At 40.1% G+C, this 19,931-nt stretch overlaps 1 protein-coding gene across 2 annotated transcripts in view; it reads left to right on the forward strand.

Annotated features, from left to right (window-relative positions):
* The first annotated feature begins 2,924 nt into the window (after positions 1-2,924).
* LOC141799245 (adenylate cyclase type 6-like) overlaps positions 2,925-19,931 on the forward strand; it is a 38,629-nt gene continuing 21,622 nt past the window's right edge. Inside the window, exons 1-5 of one of the 2 annotated variants that reach the window (XM_074681432.1) lie at positions 2,925-2,981; positions 5,757-5,937; positions 6,779-6,999; positions 10,295-10,553; positions 10,651-11,581. In XM_074681432.1, coding sequence (XP_074537533.1) covers positions 10,534-10,553; positions 10,651-11,581 — 951 coding nt within the window. In that variant the 5' untranslated portion in view covers positions 2,925-2,981; positions 5,757-5,937; positions 6,779-6,999; positions 10,295-10,533. Of the gene's footprint in view, positions 2,982-5,756; positions 5,938-6,778; positions 7,000-8,535; positions 8,680-10,294; positions 10,554-10,650; positions 11,582-19,931 lie in introns of those variants that run through there. The other variant, XM_074681433.1, reaches the window with a different exon arrangement.

Below are 19,931 nucleotides of genomic sequence, written 5' to 3' on the forward strand. Positions count from 1 at the left end.
TTGCAACACAGACAAATTTATGTGGAATCTTCAAAGGGGAGGAGGGGGGTGTCCACATTTTAGACGTGTAGTAAAAACACTTTCTCAAAAAAAAAAAAAAAAAAAAAAAAAAAAAAAAAACATTTTATCATATTACTTCTGGAGTATTCAAACTTAAGTTTGAGGTGCCCTGTGTTTTAATTGTATCTTTTTATTGAGCAGTTGCGTTACAAACATTTCAGGTATATATTCTCATTTTTGACTTTTAGAAAAATAATTATTTAAATATCAAGAGTAAGAGTCAAGTAATGAACAGATTATCCAGTGTATCAGAATATTAACAAAAGAAAGAGAGCAAAGCTAGAGGAAAGTGGAGTCAAGAAGGTTCAAATATAATAGGGTTAAAGAGGGTAAACATGCACATCTTTTTTTTTGGCATTTATTATACATATCCATAGAGATAAGTAAAAAACAAACAGCAACTACCTTCAGTCTCGAAACACCCCAAAATCTCTAATGTCTCCCCTCCTTTTTGCCTTCCATCTTCCCAATTACCATTTTCATCTCCTTATACCATTAGCCTACTAGTGTTTTTAAATCAGGTTCAAAGATACATTACATTTATATCTCAATCATGTAGTAATTTTGATTATGTAATATTGTTGAGCTTGCAGGCATTCCATGATGTTGAAATAAGCTCCACTTTGACCAGTTTTACAACCAATCAATGGATCAGTAAAAGTCACTCTAAAATGATTGTACTGTGTAGTTGTTGGTACACTCAGGCTGTTTGAGTAAGAGGGGCATCTGTCATTGGCCATGGGGCACCAGCATATTGCCATCTGCAACTCATGAGCCCCCCTTTTTTTCCTCCAGCTGGCATTTTGAAACCTAGGGTGAATAAATAACTTGCAGGTCCCAGTCTTTCAGCTAAAGACACAACATTTTAGGTGGACAACATCCCAGTAACAAGTCCGGAGGTTAAAAAATTGGGGTGGTGTTTCATTCACTGCTACCCATAGAAGGGGTTGGTTCAATCAATATGAGGGGTGTCAGGAAATTTTAAGCATCTCACACTTCATCCTCTGCTCTCTGATTAATGTGTGCAACCACATGTTGTGTAAAATACAAAATCAGTGATTTTTATTTTATAAAAAAGGATACCACTTTCTGTATCAAGTTTTAGAAAATGTAATCTGTTGTTTTTAAGCTGTCTTACTTGTCAAGAGAACGTGTCAAATACTCAACTCTGATTGGTCAAAATCCAGATTTTCAAGATTAACATATCCTAATTACCAGCGCTCTAAATGAGACAACATATCACATTGTGGGCTACCAGCTATGTAGAGAACAGAAGAGCCAACACTGGGGTCACCTTAAGAGTTTCTTATTTTGAGACAAAACACAGAAATAACATAACTAAATAATAACATCCACTTCCATGTATAATACATCATGAATATTTGAAAGCATCTTGAATTAAAAAGAAGGCTAAATGTCAAATAGTTAACAAAATAAAGAATGCTCAAAGAAAAACACAACATACATAATACTTGTATATGTTTTGTCCTGCACAACATCGCTAGCAGGCTTAATGCCCCTCTCTGTGCCTATGTTCATGGTGCACCTGAGCCTGTTGAAGAACCAGACCAACCTCTGGCAGTCTGTAAGAATGAGGGCCTGACTAGATGTGTAGCAAGGAATACAGTTGTTAGAAATTATTAGGTTCATCTTTGATGATTGTTTCTTTAAAATTAACATACAGGGATGAATGACTGAAAAATTTATTTGTTTTTAAAAAACTGAAAATCCTACTGAAAGTTTTGAAACACACAAACTGAAGGTTTGATCCAGATTGAAACTGATATTGGATGAAGTGATGTAATCAGATTTCTAAATCCTTCTTTCCATTTTGAACAACCCATTTTCAAAAATTGATCCAATCGAATAACCAAAATCCGATTGGATTAGCCTACCTTAAAAAAACTGGCCCCAGGATGCAGATGTGAGAAACATCTCTACAACATGTATTGATTTCTGAACCCTAGACCGCAGTTCATCTGGAATGACTGGAGAGACAGAGTTTTTGACCTATACTAATTAGTCACCAGGGCAGCAGTTTTTGTGGCAACCTGGCTTTGAACTGAGCGAGATGACATCCATTTTTTTTTCCGCAGTATATGGTTGGAATGCACATTATCACAAACAGCTTAACCTGTGTTTTAGCCTTTAGCCTTTAGTCTGCATTTTAGCCTGTGCCCTATCATTCTCCCTTTTAGCTTCTTCTGCTTGTCTGTCCTTTTGCTATCATACAGTCCAGCTCTAGTGTCCACCGTTACTACAAAAAAAATCCAAGAAATCCTTTTTAACAGAAAAAAAAACACAGATCACTAAACTTCGTTGGCTGGCATGGCATTGTTATAGACTTGAATGTGTAGTAAATCATTTAAATTATGTAAGAACCCAGAGGGAATCTGAGAAAAAGCATTTAGAAATGACATACTTTGGTGCTGATAATCTCATTTTAAATTGTGGATTATAACCAAGCATATATCAAACTAGCAAAACTTTTTCAAGATCATTAAGAAAGTCCGTACAGTCCCTTCAAGTGATGCGTTTAGAGGGTGATAATTCACTGAGGAGTGCATTTTTTATTCAAACTTTTATTTGAAAAAGTTAAGCAGTAAGTAAACAAGCTACAATGTGGTGTCAAATTATTGAAGCAGATAAAATGCAAATACACTTTGGTTATTTGAATAGGCGGTACAACTATCTTCTCTCATCACTCAGGCTAAACCACAATCAAACTATAGTAACCAACTTTTTTGAGTCCGCGGTATAAATCGGAAAAGGGGTTTTCAGCAGCAACAGGTTGGCATTTTACAGATTGGGTTATCCGACTGTTAGCTATGGGACTTGAACGCACCAGAGTGATAATTAGCATAAGAAAAGAGTATTGTCTTGTTTGTTGAAAACATATGAAGTTCTCAAAGACTTACCAGGTGAGGGGAGAGCAGAAGTTTAACGTAGATTCATCGGATGGCGAGAAATACGACGTTGAAAGTATCACGTTTAAGCACATGGTTGAATGTTAAGTTAGCTGAGTGACGCACCTGTGCTAGCACAACTAAGATGTGGCATGACTGCTTCTAGCTTTCATGCTGTTTAGTTTACAGAGGGAGAGCTGAAAAAACCTTTTAAACGGGCTTAGCAAGCCAGCTGAAAAACAACCTTGAGTGAAGTGACAGGTCATGTTATCCGTATTTGGACCAGCTATACCTTCACTGGGTAAGAAAGTAGCTTCTACTCAAAATGACTCCATTGAGCAAAAACCTTTAAAAGTCCCAAAAGTAGAAAATTATATCGGTATTATAATTGTCACTAGGCATGGTGAATGTTTGTTAAGGTCAATAAATGTTCAGATTACTTTTATCAATTTCATCCATTACATTAGATAAAAGAAATGGTATGTAGCCACATTGCCTCTTCTGTTACTTATCCCTTTTCTGTCCTGTAGGTGCAGATATTATCTTAATGTGTATTTAAATATAAAGTTTACAAATGCACATTTAAATGTAATGAAATTTCAATTTGATGAATTGTGGTTATGTTGACACTGCAGTAACCAGATATCTTGTCTTTGTTTTTTTCCCCACTACCTGTTGTAATGTTGCCTGGCCCTGCAGTTTGTGAATGTGCCTGTTTTCCCTAAATACGAGAACCTCATACATAAAAGCATGTATTCAAGGCTGTCCTACTTGGCATCTGTGTTCATTTATGTGGACTTCAACAATTCAATTGGTATCCTTTCCCATATGGGCTATATGCTGCTGTTTTCGAGACTACTACTGTTGAAACTCTGTTTTTCTTGCCAAGTGTATTCAACTGTACTGTTGACAATGTGTCAGTTTAAGTCAGACTCACAGGGTGTCCGCGGGGCCTTAAAAAGTATTAAAAGTTGATAAATCAATTTTGGGAAAAGTAAGGGCCTTAAAAAGTATTAAAAAGTCTTAATTGTGGTTTTATGAGGTATTAAGTTTCATAGGTATTCAAGCTTTGACCCAAAAAATATACATGAACATTTATTTTCCTCCTTGCAACTGTCCCCTGATTGGGACGTTAAACATTCAGCCGATAAAGCTCTAAAATAGAATAGAATAGAAATGAATAGAGTTACTTTATTGATCCCAAACTGGAAAATTGTTGTGTTTACAGCAGAAATCGATGGAGTCAGTAAAAAAATACAAAATGAAAAAAGAATAGAATTTAAAAAAATACATAAAGACTTTAGTTACAATAAAATACAACAATAAGGATTGTGAGCGGTATAAACACCAGCTATAAAGAATATCATTTCTAGTTTCATAAAGAGAAATTAAAAACAAAATTAAAGTAAATCACACAATCTCTGGCACATGTCCTAAATTTTAAAAATGATTAAATAACTTCTCCTTTTCTTCAGCAAGTTGGCCTTGAATAACTGCTGTTTCTTGTTGTGGGAGTGTCGATAAACCTGCCTTTAGTTTCATTTGTTCTTTCAAGCTTTATTCCTCCTTAGCTTACATCATTTCTGTAAAAATGTAAACTACAACTGTTAAAAAGTTGATGCCAACAACTGTAAGTTGCGATAAAGTCTGAAAACTTTTTTTAAAGGTTTTTGAAAAAGTCTCATATTGAAATCAACCTCTGGATTTTAGCATATACCCTGGACTCAGAAAAGTGAATGGATCAGTACCAAGAGACAGCTCTGACATGAGGATAGGTTGTAATTTAAATGTGTACAGCCAAGCTAACTTTGTGTACTGTCTTCCTTAGTCATCCTGTTTCACCTGTATCAGGCCAGACCCCTGAATGATTTAACTGTCTTTGACAAAACTTATTTTTTAAGCAGTCAAGATCCATTTTTTTTCTTTTTGTTTCACCTTTCTTAAAAGGGATCACGCCTTAACAACTCTGCTTTTTGCACCATTTTTATCTGTCAGTGATCAGTCACAGTTAAGAACTCCCTTTTTATGTCATTTTTACTTTATAAGGGTTAAGAAGTTACTAAAAGAACGGCATGCTGTATTGAATTAGACTTGAAACTGACAATTCTGTTTGTATTTATTTATTTAATGATTATTTTTATTTATTTTTTAATTGTTTGCAAAATGTTAACTGAAGTCACAGATCAAGTGAGAGACCAACTTGATTCATATATTCCATCATATGAAAAGTAAAAGCTTTGGGTGCTGGTTTCACTTTTAGAACACAAAGATTTCAACCTCACCTTACTGTGTACATAAAATATGGTAATGTGTATGAAGAAACAACTGCTTTAAAGTTTTTTTTTCCTTTGACATTCATAAACTATATTTATCTTTGAACTACACAGACTTGAAAATTCAAACATCTTGTGACGCTCCCAACTGTCATAATAATAATGCATCATTTAGTCCTGTGAAGGTCACAAAAATAAAAAAATTCTAGGGGTCTAGGGAAATAGATCTTTGATAGAAAAAGTGTTTGGGGAATTTCTATTGTATGGTAAATGATTTGAGAACCTCAGTTTGATCTTTTTACTTCTAGGATTATCATACCATGTTTTGGGTCCAATTTTGTGTGACTTTTGTTCATTTAAGACAAAGAAAATGTTAAATTGGAATTAAATCATTTTACTCAGCCTATTTCCAACACTTCAACCCCCCCGGTCAGCTGAACACAAAGTGTATGGCTCTCATACATTTACAAACTCTTCTGTTAAAGTAAAGCTGACCCTTTTTTCTGTCTTCTGGCAGTGCTGAAGATCACAGCTGGTGGTTGGACCGGCCGGGCTCTCTGTAGATATCGCTTCACCACTAGAGGGAGCGCTGAGTTACTAAAAGTGCGGCTGGGCGAGTGGTGTGAGCAACGGTGCGCCTGGGCCGATGAGAGCTGCGTCAAACCAGCCAAAGTTAGAGAGCATTACACCGGAAGTAGGTAGGATGCGTTTTCGAAATCAAAACGAACAGTGGAAAATTATGAAGTATTTTCATCTTTAATTGTACCAGTAATTTTTTTCTGTTTAGTCCGACATCATAGATTTAACATTGAAAACTTTTTGTTTTTAATTGGAATGCTGTTAAAATTAATATGTATTTGAGGCAACAAAATTAACCGGTTACGACCTAGCATTACACTGCAGGTAGATTTGTATATACTTTAGAATGTCACTTGTAAAAGAGTACCCACTGTGTCTAGTTCAAAGACATGACTTAGTAGTATTAAGTGCCATGTCATGTTTCCGAAATGTTTGTTGATCATTTATGTTATAAATGCACTCAGAATTAAAAAAATATCTGTTGTTTGTCAACCTCAACATTTATTAAAAAAAATAAATAAAAATGAATGCCTCAAAGCATCTCTGGTTAGTTACTTATATCCACGGTTCACCCCATGTTTGCTAAAGAGAAAAACACCATTTTTAATCGCATATTTCAAAAACAACATGAAACACATGAAATATTGGCATACATTTTTGTTTTTTCATTTAACAAAAGTCTCTTATAACATACAAGAAATGTAGTTGCTGACCCCAAGGTTGTGGCAGGTTATTTCCACTTTTTGCCACTTTTGTCCTGTTTTCAGCTTACCCACTGGTGGTTAAAATCATTCCATAATACTTAAAATACACAACTTGATTTATAACACGTGTTACATATTTTGTCTTGTGTGTTTTTGTTTTGGAAGAATTTGAGTTCCTCTGCCAACACTGTTTGCGGCTTTTACTCTGAAATGTGATACCGGAAGTGTGATTTTCGTATGTCCCTGGTTTTGACAGTGGTGCTTGGAGCCGAGAGGGTCAGGGGGAGGAGAGGAAAGGGAGTGGAGCGAGAAGACGACAGGAGGAGATCCACCACAGGGTGACCAATTTACCCGGACCATCCTTGGACGGCTTGGCTTACTAATGGCCCTCCACCCTGGCCAGTCCGAGCGACCACAACACCGGATCGGATTGTCAGCCGCGGTCCTGTCGAGGAACAGAGACTGAAGATGATTACGGTGAGTCCGTCTCTCAGACCGTCACTGCTGCTGCTGCACGCCGCAGGCCGACGTATATATGTATGTTCTCCTGTCACACAAACGTGTCAAATGCTGTTGCATTGAATCATGGACGCCTCTGCCACTTCTCTGTCAGAACACCATTTCTGCGGGACTGAATGACAGAGCTGGCGACAGTGCTGCCCAGGCCTCTGCTCCACACTGGTGGTGTTACAGGAGGATACACGGTCAGCTCATGTTTTCCTTTGGCGGCCAATAACAACATATATATGATGGAAAAGCAAAAGGACGGAGAGCATTATAGTGCGTTTAAGTTTCCCCAGTCTAGAGGTGTTTTAATGGACTAGCCTACATTCAGAGGCTGCATCTGAGGCTCATCATGACTCAAATCAGCCGCATATCATCTCTGAACATAACTTTAAATTTTAACACCTGCGTGTTTATCTTATTCCCTCTTCACGCACAAATTGAGGTTATTATTCATTAGATTTTCTGTTTTATCTGGTTATAAAGTCCCTCATCCTCTGACTGATGCTGAGGAATGTGCAGCAGCAGTACCGTGTTTATATCTGTTTATTTACCAAACACTCATGGCTGTCAGTACACTTATTCTAGGATCCTACAGCTTTGCTGCAGAATGAGGGATAATTGTATTAGAACAACACCGGTAGCGGTGTGTTTGTGTTTTAAGTTGGACAGTCGGACACAACGGAATGGTTTTATGGTCCCTGCTATGGTTGTCACATAGGCCATGGTGTTATGTAACAAGAAGCCTACGCTGTTTGAATGCGGGCCCTCACACACGGCCTGCCTGCCTGCCCGTGCATGGCAGGAATACACCGGATTGCAAATATATCCGCATGATTATAACACAGCTGCAGGAAATGCAAAATGCCCATTCAATATTCGTATTTTTTCCTGTCTATTTTGCATGTAGATGATAGCATAACAAACATAGAGATACAGGAACGCATGCACAGCTTCGGGCTTGTCTAACTGGACCAAGCCCACAAATAAATGACTCTGTGCTCGCTGTTATGGCTCTAACGCAAGTGTAGCGGCTGTCCGGTGGAAAATGTCCCTCAGGAATAGTCCGTCACCCCCGCCTTCCCCTCCCCGCTTCTAACGCTAGTGGGGGAAACCGGAGAGTACAGCCAAAGCACCATGCAAACGAACACACACACACACACACACACACACACACACACACACACACACACACACACACACACACACACACACACACACACACACACACACACACACTCGAAAGCGACTGGCAACACCGCGACGTTTGCAAATGGGTACAAGCTGGTCGACCTTGTGCAGGGGAGTGAGGGACGCATCCGGGGAGGAGGAGGTGCTGGAGGTGGGAGGAGAGGAGAGAAGAGAAGAGAGGAGGGGAGGTGTGTGAGAGAGAGGGAGAGAGGGTGGGCTGGTTCTCCTTGAATCTTGTCGATCCACTGCCAGGGAGGAGGGATACGGCTTGGACGGATACGTGCCCGTGCGCATGCAGGCAAGATATAGCGAGGAAATGCTATTTTTGCTTCAACAACACAGCGTGCCTGTGTGGTGAAAATGCCGGTCGTGGGGGAGGCGGCGGCGGCCGCCGCAAAAGCGGCTGCGTTGCGTTTGTGCGTCTTCCCGCACTGTGTGGAGCTCAGGGCGTCCGGAGGCCTGGTAAGATCAGCTGGTTGGACCATATGTGGACGTTTTATCACTCAATCAGGATGAAAACTATGAATACACAACTACACTATTATTAAATCAACCACATCTATCAAATTCTCTATGGTTCCTATAATGAGACCGAAGACATGCATTCCATATGTGACCATGTCAGAGTAAATCTATGATTATATATCAAAGTCAATGCTGCTTTGAGTCTCTACAGAACCTAAGGGGAATAGTTCTGTCTCTGGTCATAAATTAATCCAGGATGTAGTCAAGCAAGGAGACACAGACATAAATATCAGTTCAACAATTTGATTAAAGTAAGAATGCAGGCTTTGAAACATAGAATAGTTGAAAGCAAACTTTTTTCACTGTTTGTGTTGTACTGTTTGAGCCTTAGGTCATATGTCGAAGACTGTTTAACTTTCCATCTCACGTACACTTATATGGCTGTTAAGCATTTTACGAGTTTCCCTTCCTCTTCCTTTCTTTTGTCATATTGTGTCTATAGTTAAATCAGCCACGGTGTTTGTAAGGCTGCATAAAATTCTGCAAAACAAAAACAATAACCAGCAATCCCCTTAAATTCACTCAAGCCGAAGCAAAAGCCTGTTTTGAAAATGTAGGAAGAAGAAAAGTTGATAGTTGTATTCAACTTTGGGGGAAAAAGTAAACACAGTGAAAATGAATGCTCTAGAAAAAGAACAGATATGCAGAAAATCTTCTTGAGCAAAGTGGTAAAGTAGTCACAAAACAGAAATATATGCTCATAGGTGCATGTAGGAATAGGAAGACAGTATTGAGCCTTATAGTTTAGAAAGTTAAGATATAAAATGAAAATAAAATTAAAGGTACAACCTCATGGCATGTTCTGTCCGCTCTGTTGATAACAAAGCTTTTATTCATCTTATCAGAAAACCTCAGACTGATATAAAGGCACTGATGTCTGCATTTTGTAATGCCAGCAGGGAAGAAAATGGATTTTCCAGTAATTTCAAAACAACTTTTGGTCTTGTGCCTCGGGATACACAGATCCTGTCATGCTATGTCTCTAGCCACTGTCTAGATATTTGTCTTGACAGTGTCCTGTTGTCCAGTGGCATTTATCTGTATTTATTACTCATCTTTATCTTTCTTTGGGAAATAAAAACAGACCCATCAGAAAGCGTTCTTTATCTGCAGCCCAGCTGACTCCACAATGCTGTTTTTTTTTGTTAACACGGCATGGTGTGTTTTTGAAAGGGTCAAAGTATTCAAGTTCTGGTTCACCTTAAAAAACTGAGCCTTGGAGCTATTTTGGGGGGTTAATCCCTCTCCCTCTCCTCCCCCTTCTATCCTAATAGTTTTGGAATTAGCCTCTTCCTTTCAAATGACTCTCTATGTTTTAGGCATGAGATGAAATCTTAAGTGTTTCTTGTTCTCCAGGAAATGAGGTTCATGTGCTACTTATGGACCATCATGAATTTATTTCCTTTCACAATTGAGATGAAGGATGAAGAGCTAAATAGAAGCCAGGACTGTTATTTAAAGCACATGTTCTTGTTCAAATTGAGTCCTGGCAGAATTATAGACCAGTTTGTGCCCTTGTTGATTTGTTTATATATTTGTTTTTCCTCCTCAGACCCAGCAGAGGCCGTGGAGATAGTCCTCACAGCAAAGACTGGTCTTCTCAATCTACCTGGTCTCGTATCACTGGCTATAACAAAAACTTCTGGAAGTTTCAGAAGCAGCTGGTGCGTCCTTTGACCAGTCAACCCCACTCTGTGTTCCTGCAGTGTGGCCTCTACCCGTCCGCACATCTTCAAAATTTTGTCCAAGGGGATAAATGAGTGATCCGGCAGCAAGGGAAAGGGCTGGGACATGTACCAGAACCCCAACAGGTAAATAAACAAAGAGCAATTCTACACTTCTTTTGTTTAGTTTCTGATTTACTCCGACTTGTCCATGTACTTAACATTACTCTCTTCACTAACACAGAATGTCCTGGTTCAGTGGTTTCCTAGTCGCTAGAGTGGATGACCGCAAGACTGCGTGGGGGGAGCGCAATGGCAAGAAGTCCAAACGAAAGGGAGGCTCATCTCTCTGCAACCCGCGTTACATGAGCTGTCTGCGGGACCCAGATGCAATGGAGCCCCCTTCTGGAGCCCCCCTCCATCAGCATCACCGAGGAGGGGTGGCGGGGGCCATGGGAGGCGGGGGAAACTTTGGCGTACGTTGTGGTTGGCAGGAGGACCACTATGGCAAAAGGGGAGGGGAAGGGGTCGGGTTGAAATCGGTTGACTTGGGCTTTGAAGACGGAGAGCTGAAAGGAAGAAAGGGGGGGTGTAATGGAGGAAGTGGAGACGTTGGTGATGAGGGTCCCAATGGCGCAGGAGGTGTGGTGACAGCTGCGGACTGCTGGCTCAGGGTTGTTCGGGTGTTCCAGTCGAAAAAATTCCAGTCACGCAAACTGGAGCGACTATACCAGCGGTACTTCTTCAGGCTGAACCAGAGCTCCTTGACCATGCTCATGGGGGTGCTTGTGATCGTGTGTGGCATCATGCTGACCTTCCACTGTGTCCATGCGCCCCCTCAAGTGGCCTATTCATCGGCCTTGTCGGTGGCCATGGCGTTGTTCATGGCTCTTATGGTAGTGTGCAACCGCAATGGCTTCCACCAGGACTACATGTGGATGGTCAGCTACCTGGTGATCGGAGTCTTGGTGTCGGTACAGGTGTTCGGGGTGCTCATGGTGGCACCCAGGAGTGCTTCAGAGGGAATCTGGTGGTCTGTGTTCTTCATCTACATCATCTACACTCTGCTGCCTGTACGGATGAGAGCGGCGGTGCTGAGCGGAGCCGTGTTGTCAATCATACATGTGGTCACCACCTGGCAGATCAACCAGGAAGACAAGTTCCTCTGGAAACAGGTAAGAAAAAACTAACGCATGACTGTTTGACTCTCTGCTTTGTCATGTTTGTTATGAAAATGAAAGTTAAGATGAGTAGGGAACAGGATACAATTTCAAAGGTTCTAAATTCATTCTCTCCTTTTAGTTGATGTAATTCCCAACCAAATCTTTTGGCTTGCAGTTTAAGATACAATTACAATACAAAGATACAATGAGTTGTTGCACCTTTTCTGGCTCGGACCACTTAGTTGGTTTAGACTGTAGATAAAGATCTTGATTAAGTGGCATAGATATGTTCCAACTGATAGTATCCATCTAGTATATGGCTGTCATAGGTATGTGTAGCTAAGATGCATCTCACCCTTAGGTGCATATAGTATCCACATTGAGCTGAAATAATCAACAACTTTGGTATTCTTTCAAAGCTATTGTTCCACCTGGTAAGTGAAGTTCAAAATTTACGATCCCTTTTTTGGTTTGGCGATAAAGTTTGGCACAGCTCATAGACTACAACGAGATGTAAAATGCTCTTCAGAAACAAAACAAGGATAAAGGGAGACCCACCTCAGCTGAGAGGAACTTTTGGGTCAGGTGATTCTGTGAGAGATATCGCACATTTACCTGCTTCAGGTTATCACAGCGATTGTTTTCAAACATTAAGTTTTGTAGCTTTAAAGGCAAGATACACAAGACTTCCTGGAAAACAAAACAATGAATCCCCCTCCTCCTCAGACATCATTTGTAGCCAAAAATAAATGTGATGAATGATGATGTCTTAATATGTGGAGACAGTCTGTAGTTTCTCATTGTACTGGGCTACATGTTTTGTTATGTAGGAAAATTACTAATAGAACATGGATTACAAACTTCACCAACAAGAAAATAATTATTTTTTGGTTGTTGTTTGACAGGACAGCTGTAGAGGGACAGGAAATGTAGGGTAAAGAGAGGGAATAACGTACGCCAAATCATATTAGAGCCCAGAACTGATCCCACAAGTGGGGTTGAGTTATGGACTGTATGATAAATAAACGTAGTCTCTGACATCACCTTTCCATTTCTGAAACAGAGAGATTTGAAGCAATTTGTCGTCAGTAGCCATATTGGAAATGAGGCATGCTTTGAGCCAACCAGTGGAGCTCTGCCTCTGATTGGTTAAACTTGTTATGTTAATTTCCTCTAAACTGCAGTGAGAAAAAAATCACCCATGTTAAGCGTGTCATTAGAGAAATGAGCTATTCAGGCTGAAGTAGTTTTTTGTACCACACATGTAAACATGTTTGTTTCTGTTGTGAATATGGCTTTTTCTTGGTTTGGCGTTTATGTGTTTTCCCATACTTCTGGACCCAGTCTCAAGCGAACACTCCACAAACTACAGATTTGCACTTCCACATTGATGATAAGTTGTTTTGTAAGAACAGACTACCTAAGTGATTTGCTGCATCGTGGATGTTAATTTGGGCTGTTGTAGCCAGCTTCTTTTCTTTTAAGGTGTAAGTGACGAAACAAGATTACTTGTTGAACCTTCAAAGTATTTGATAAGTAGACTAACATGAAGTTGTGTTCCATTTTTCCTTCACCAAAGTTTGGGTGAAAACTTGTAATTCCAAATCTGAAATAACTGGTTCAATAAATCAGAATTCAAGAGATATCACTGAAATTGGACTAATCTTGACAGATTGCTACGCTCCTGCATGACTGAAGGCTTCTAAAATGTGTCCTTTGTCATGATAACCATAGGGAGGTAGTTTTACTCTGCAACCTTGCAGTGTATCTTAATAGTGCATTATAGCATGTTCTACTTCTCATTCTTCATATAAACTCAGCTGCTCATGCATCTCACTGTACAGTGTTGTTTGTGTCGTGTAAAGGATCGAGGGGGCTTGCTGAAGGTCAGTGGGCTGAGTGATCCGGTCTGGCTGGACAACATGTGTGTGTGCGTGTGTGTGTGACAGTGGGAGAATACCATGATATAAAGCAGTATCACTCAGGTCTCTGTGCTCTCACACAAGGGACGCTTTGTACTTTTTTCAAGGGTGGGGGTGACAAGGGTGAGAAGAAGTCTGGGGGGGAGTACACTGTAGTAGACTCTTGCTTTCTAGCTGTTTCATGACTGTCTCATCCTTTGGGATCAGTTATACGTACAGAAAGCAGGATTAATGACGTTATTATTTATCGTTTCTTGCTCAGGACTTGGGATTCGTGGGAAAAGTGCGTTGTACTACCATGCATGATATATCATAGTGCAATCCATCACAGGCTCCAACATTGTTTGCCATCATTAAGTGAATGAATGTCATGAGAGAGCTGCTGCCCACCATTGCTTTTTGTTTCTGAAGTCGTCATGTGTGCTGTGTGACACAGTGAAACTGCTTCATCAATCACCGCTTCACGCTTGTGTTTAAGTGTTTCCTCTTTCTCCAGTAACTCATTAACCTCTCTGGGGTTTTCTGTTGCTGTTGGCGTTTACAGATAATGATAAAGTTGTGTATGTCGTTGCTACAGCTCCTCTTTTTTGTGCTGCAGATTAAATCAGGGATTGAAAGGGAATCTGCAGCTGAGTCATGTCAAGATGTTACTGTTAATGTGACATTAACTTCAGTACATGCTTGGGGTTTCCTCACAGGCCTTTTTGCTTCTTCATGCATGTACAGATAGTGTTGATTTCAGGAAGTACAGGAGCTGATCATCTCCATCTAAGAGGTGAACTATGTTTGCACAATCTACATTAGCAGTTATTTTATTTTCTTTTTATTTCGGTACAGAGAGATCCTTTACTTCATGAGTGTAAAAACATTATAGAGATTGGGATTATGCACATGGTCCTCATAAAGTCAGCTAAAATAGAAACATATACTCAATTTGTGGACCGCTTGTTCTGTAAGCACTGACAGAGCCTCAAGCGGTTAAATTTTTCGGTTGAAACTTGTAAACTTTGAGCATTTTACAGTTTTAATTTAGATTATTTTTTAATGTTCTACTTTTCATTAGCTCTTTTGTAAAAATATAGTTTTATTTCATATGTGTCTTTTTTGTAATGATGTCTAGTCTTTTATTTCTTTAACACTAGTTCTGTGCTCTTTGTTGCTAAAGTTTGTGCCTGAGTGAACAGCAACAGCAGAATAAGCTGTTTGGCATTGGCAGAAATGATTTGGCGCATGTTTTGTGCGACCACCGCATCCTCGGCTCTGCTCCTCATCCCATAAATGCATGTTCCTCACAAATGTGGCACCATCAAAACTTCCTCTTGTAGGTTGCCAAGACAGCTCTCATGATTCTAATCTAACAAAAACGTAAAAAGCTTGTCAGGGAAAACAGGACATCTTCCAAAAAGAAAAGAATCACCTAAATTTAAAGAGATGCTGATTCATGCAGCAAAAATATTTTCATGTAGTCTCTGTTTAGTGAAACAGAGAAAGATGTGATTAGAAATGTTTCACCATGCAATTTACTAATAAGGCAAATTCACACAAGATTAAGATCAAAGATGACTTCTGTGATTATTACAAATTAATGAGGGTCCCAGGTAATAAAATATCCCTCCAAATAGTCCTCCTGAACCTGAATTTCATGCATCATAGAGTAAGAAGCCAGGGGTTAGTGTCTGAGTTGTCTGCAATCGTCATCAACAAATCTGTGTCAGCAGCTCTGTGACATCACTGCAGAGTCTTTGACCTGAAATTTAATACTACTCCGATTACAACACACTGTTTTATACCCCTGATATTTTACATGAAAGGATTTCTTTGTATTGTTGAGCTCTTACATGATTCGATTCGTGCTTCCTTGGAGAAAGGTTATCTTGCGTCATGCAGGGTACAGTGAGGCGACGTATATCTGATGACAGTTACATCGCATGTTGTCAGACAACAGCACACTGTGAACCCTGAAGTAAGAAGAACAACACAAAAATGTCATTCATAGAAATTATATTTTATCTTGAAAAATTACAGATGGAGGCTTTCAAGTTTTTGAGTTAAGTTTCAATGAAATGTTAAACTCTGTTTTAAAAATAAATGGATATGTTGAAGAGAAAAACAACGTGCACTTATTTAGATGGAAAACATTTTATATATTTTCAAACAGTCATTTTTAATTTGTTCCCAAGATAGACAGTTGTTAAAAGGATAGTTTAATTTACAAAAAAATCTTTATCTGCATGAAAATGAAAATAATAAATCCACAGTTTGATCTGATTACTGTTTTGTCGTGTATGAGAATCAGGACAAGTACTCTCACTGTTCCCAGATCATTTTCTGTTGTCACTAATAGACTCCATCGACAGATCAGAGTGAAAGGAGACTCATGATAACATCTCCATGAAAGGTTTCATGATTGTCTCTCTGAATTCACAGCCCTTAATCCCTTTGAATCTTAACATACACATGTGATCCATCTGCTTTTGTCCTGAGCTCTATTGGTCCTGGCGTTGCATGGTGTGTGTGTGTGTTTTCTCAGCTGCGTACAGTAAACTCAAGCGTCTGTTCTTGAGCTTCACTTTGAGTGTCTTATTGCACATGCTGACACCATAAACCATTATATGGTACTTTTAACTGCCTTGTCACATACAGGAACCGCTTTCAAAACAAACACTAACCAGTTTTAAAGCAGTCCTATGTAGCAGAGATGTCCTGACTTTGCCACTGAGTCTTCTTTATTGTTTTGCTTAATGTTTGTGAACCTCAGACCTCCCAGCTGAAATCAGTCAGCCGCAGCAGTACTGCACTAACACATGTGCATGTACCGCCTAGGCACACATCAACACAAACACACACATGCGTGCCTTCCCATGCTTTGTTACTGCTGTCACTTTCCTGTCTCGTCCTGAATGAATGTTTGACAGAATCGTTGCTGTTTGTTTTTGTGAAGAAACATCCAAGAACTGTAGAGTGGGTGTCTGTGCAAGTGAAAATACTGACATGTACTGTTGAGCAGGGCTTCATACTAGAAAAGGCACAGTTGAGCCTGTCACTCTGCCAGACCACTCTTCTTTTTGTAACACATGCTGAACTTTGCTTTTCTTAATCTTTACCTATTTGCTTTTAGCCTCTCCTGACAATGGCTAGCATTGTTGTGTGTGAATGTTATTGACAGTGCTGTAGGAGGTCAAAGACTCGTTCCTAAAAATACCCGGCCCTTGGCGTTTCTGCTAACTGTTGCGTCACATGGAACAGTCTTATCAGACCCTGCGTCAGAGCAACAGGCAGGTCACTCCAACCCCGTTTTCTCTGCATACACGATGCTGCGATTTCATACCCTGAAACACTACACCGGTGTTGAGGATCAACCTGTGTAATCACAGAAACAGCAGCAGTTTGTTTATTTATTTTTGTTGTTAATGAGGTGTAAGGCGTTTAGAGATGTTTGATCTTTGACCACAGCAGAGATAATGGGTTAAGCCCCTAAAAGCCCATTAATTCAACACAGAGGGCAAATGAGGCTCCTGTGAGGACTCTGGGTCAGTGTTTTTGACTGATAGAACTTTCAGTACACCCACTGCCGTCTTACGTCAAACTTTTCAAATAGCTGTTGCTTAATTTCAAAATTTTCCAGCTCTTTTACAGTGAATAAATGAATCTTAATCAGTGTTAATCTCACACTGTATCAAGTGCATCAGCTGTTCACAGTTTCACAGCAGCCTCCTGGCGCTGGAATAACCTTGTGTATGCATCATGCATCAAGATGCGAGATTTGGACCCAGGCAGAGGAAGTGTCAGCCTGTGACGATCACCTGTGAGAGGCTGTAGAAAAAGACACCGACTATGAGGAAGGAGGAGGAGGAGGAGGAGGAGGGGGAGGGGGCGTGATCGGAGGGAGAATCCGATATTCTCCCCACGCAGTCCTTCCACAGCTTCCTCGATAAATAATTTGTGTGTTTAACGCCGCAGCAGCATTTTAACGAGGATACCTGTCACATGTACACGATGCTCACGACCTGGATGAGCACTGACTGATGCGACCCTCACACACACACATAGACACACACACATACACACACACACAGAAACTCAAGACCACTTTTCTTTAAGCATCCACATGTGCATCAGAATTGATGGAATGATACAACAAATGTAATCGGTTGTTTTATACATCCTCCATGTAGATAACTGTTTGTACTTGAGTAAGGATTTCTTGACATTACACACACACACACACACACACACACACATGCACACGCACACACACACGCCACCACCCCTAGTCAGCCAATCTGTGCACCGATGAGAGTGCAGGGGCAAAATGAGTTATCAGTTCAGAATCACTTCTGAGAATGATAGGGAATAAACAGCATCGCTAAGTGTCTCCCCTCAGTGATTGTGATCAAGCCAGTCCAGCGGTTGCCATAGAAACAACTACGACTCTAGCTACCAAGACCCAGTTCAGCCTGCTGGTGTGTGTGCGTTTGTGTCTGTGTGTGTGTGTGTATGTGTGTGTGTGTGTGTGTATGTGTACAGTTTGGTAAATGTTGCTTTGAGTGAAGATAGGAGAGGAACAAAAAATCAGGTCAGAATTGATTTCTGCTGTTCACTTCTTCTTCTGAGAATGTGAACGCTGGTGCGTATTTGTGTGTGTGTGTGTGTGTGTGTGTGTGTGTGAGAGAGAAAGAAAGGGGTCGTTCAAGGGGCCTGAGCCTTCCAGAAACACTGAAGTTTGGCCCGTTAGGATGGATTTTGTGCTCTGTTTTCCTCTCCCCTGCTGTCAAAATGAGGTGGTCCATAATAAAACACAGTGGTGACAGAGGAGAGGTCACGAGGATGGAGGTGTTGGTGTTGGTGGGGAGTAATGAGGGAGGGATGCACACAGGATTTTATTTGCCAGTTGTCTGGTTCAGCAAAGCTTATCTGGAGTCTGCTCGCTATGACTGTGCATGTTTGTAGTTGCAGTAATTTGGAGACTCTGGAAGAAGAGGCGCATGAAGATACATTCTTTTTAAGTAAAGTCTCCTTCTTTTGGATGAATTAATGGTTATATGTTTCTTTTTCTATAACAAAAAATAGTTAGATTGCCAATTACAACTCTTTGACATTCCACCAATATAGTGTTGGGTGTTGGTAATTGAAATTGTTGAACAAACACCTTTTTATTATTCAGAAAGTACAGGGAAGTAGATTAAGCAGGAATGACACACAGGAAGGCCTAACCACTAGGCCATACTGGCACCCCAGATAAAAAATTTTCTTTTGAGTCCTCATAAAAAAGTCATCACTCTGTTGTTTTACTTTACAGCTTTAAACAATACAGCAGCTTTTGGATAGTGCAGTGTTGAAAGTCAAAGCAGATATGATAAATGGAGATAAGAAAGGTACCACTGCCATCCCTCCATGAATCTGCTAGACCCCGCAGTCAAAAAATTCCTGTATTTGCCTCAAATACAACATGACTTCCAATTATTGTTATTGCAACATGAGCATTCAGAATAAACTTATTACACAAGTCCAAAAGTTGTAATTAATATTAAAACAAGTGGAAAAAAGAATGCTATCCCCCCTTACACACCCTCAGTGATCGCCATTTTGGCTAGGTGAAGTGAAGGGGCCGAATGATGGATTATCGTTGCCATTACAGTGGTCATACTTTATCACTGTTAGAGGCTGAAGCTCAAGCTAAGTATCTTTTGTCCCCTGGTTGATAAATACTAATTGAGTGGACCAAACTGTCTTCTAATTTTAAATTTATTTGAGATGTCGAAGCGTCACATTGCAGACAGTTAAATGTAAAACATGAAGAGCAGGAGATAAAAATAGAAACTGTGTTCAAGCCAGAATGCGCTCTTTGCTTTTATTGTACACTTGTGATGTAATCATAATTCTAAACAATGTTATCACCCGTCACATGTTCTTCTCCTATTGAACAGGCCTACTCTAATGTTGACATAGCTCCTCCAGCTTTCTGTTTGATCACAGCAATTATCCTTGAACCTGTTGTCTGTCTTTGCAGGGGTCCTCAGCCTTCCAGAAATAATGTTGAATATAAAAGCTTTGATTCTCCTCTGCTTCCTCCTTTTCATGCAGATTTTGTTTTTCTTGAAATGAAAATACTTTGCGCCCTCCCCCAATGCCAGAATCCTTTAATAGTCACACTCTCCACAGAAGTCACACCCGCACAGTTGGCGAGAAATGTGTGTGGTGAGTAGTTTTTCAGTGTTAGGACCCCCAGCATGTCACTGTCCATGTTTACAGAAACCAGACTGAAGAAAAAAAGGAGTATGAACATGGTCAATGTGAATCAGGATAGCTGGCTTTACATTTCAAGTAACGACTGGTTTTACATTATGTATGGGAGGAGTGTGGTCTTGTGTTTCAGTGCACAGCCTTAATGATGCTTGAAAGAAGGCTCAAGGAAATTCAGCAAAGCCAACAAAAGTAAT

The sequence above is a fragment of the Halichoeres trimaculatus genome, unplaced genomic scaffold (assembly GCF_033239565.1).
Source record: "Halichoeres trimaculatus isolate MK-OKI-2021-1 unplaced genomic scaffold, fHalTri1.1 fHalTri1_scaffold_11, whole genome shotgun sequence".
Taxonomy (NCBI): Eukaryota; Metazoa; Chordata; class Actinopteri; order Labriformes; family Labridae; genus Halichoeres; species Halichoeres trimaculatus.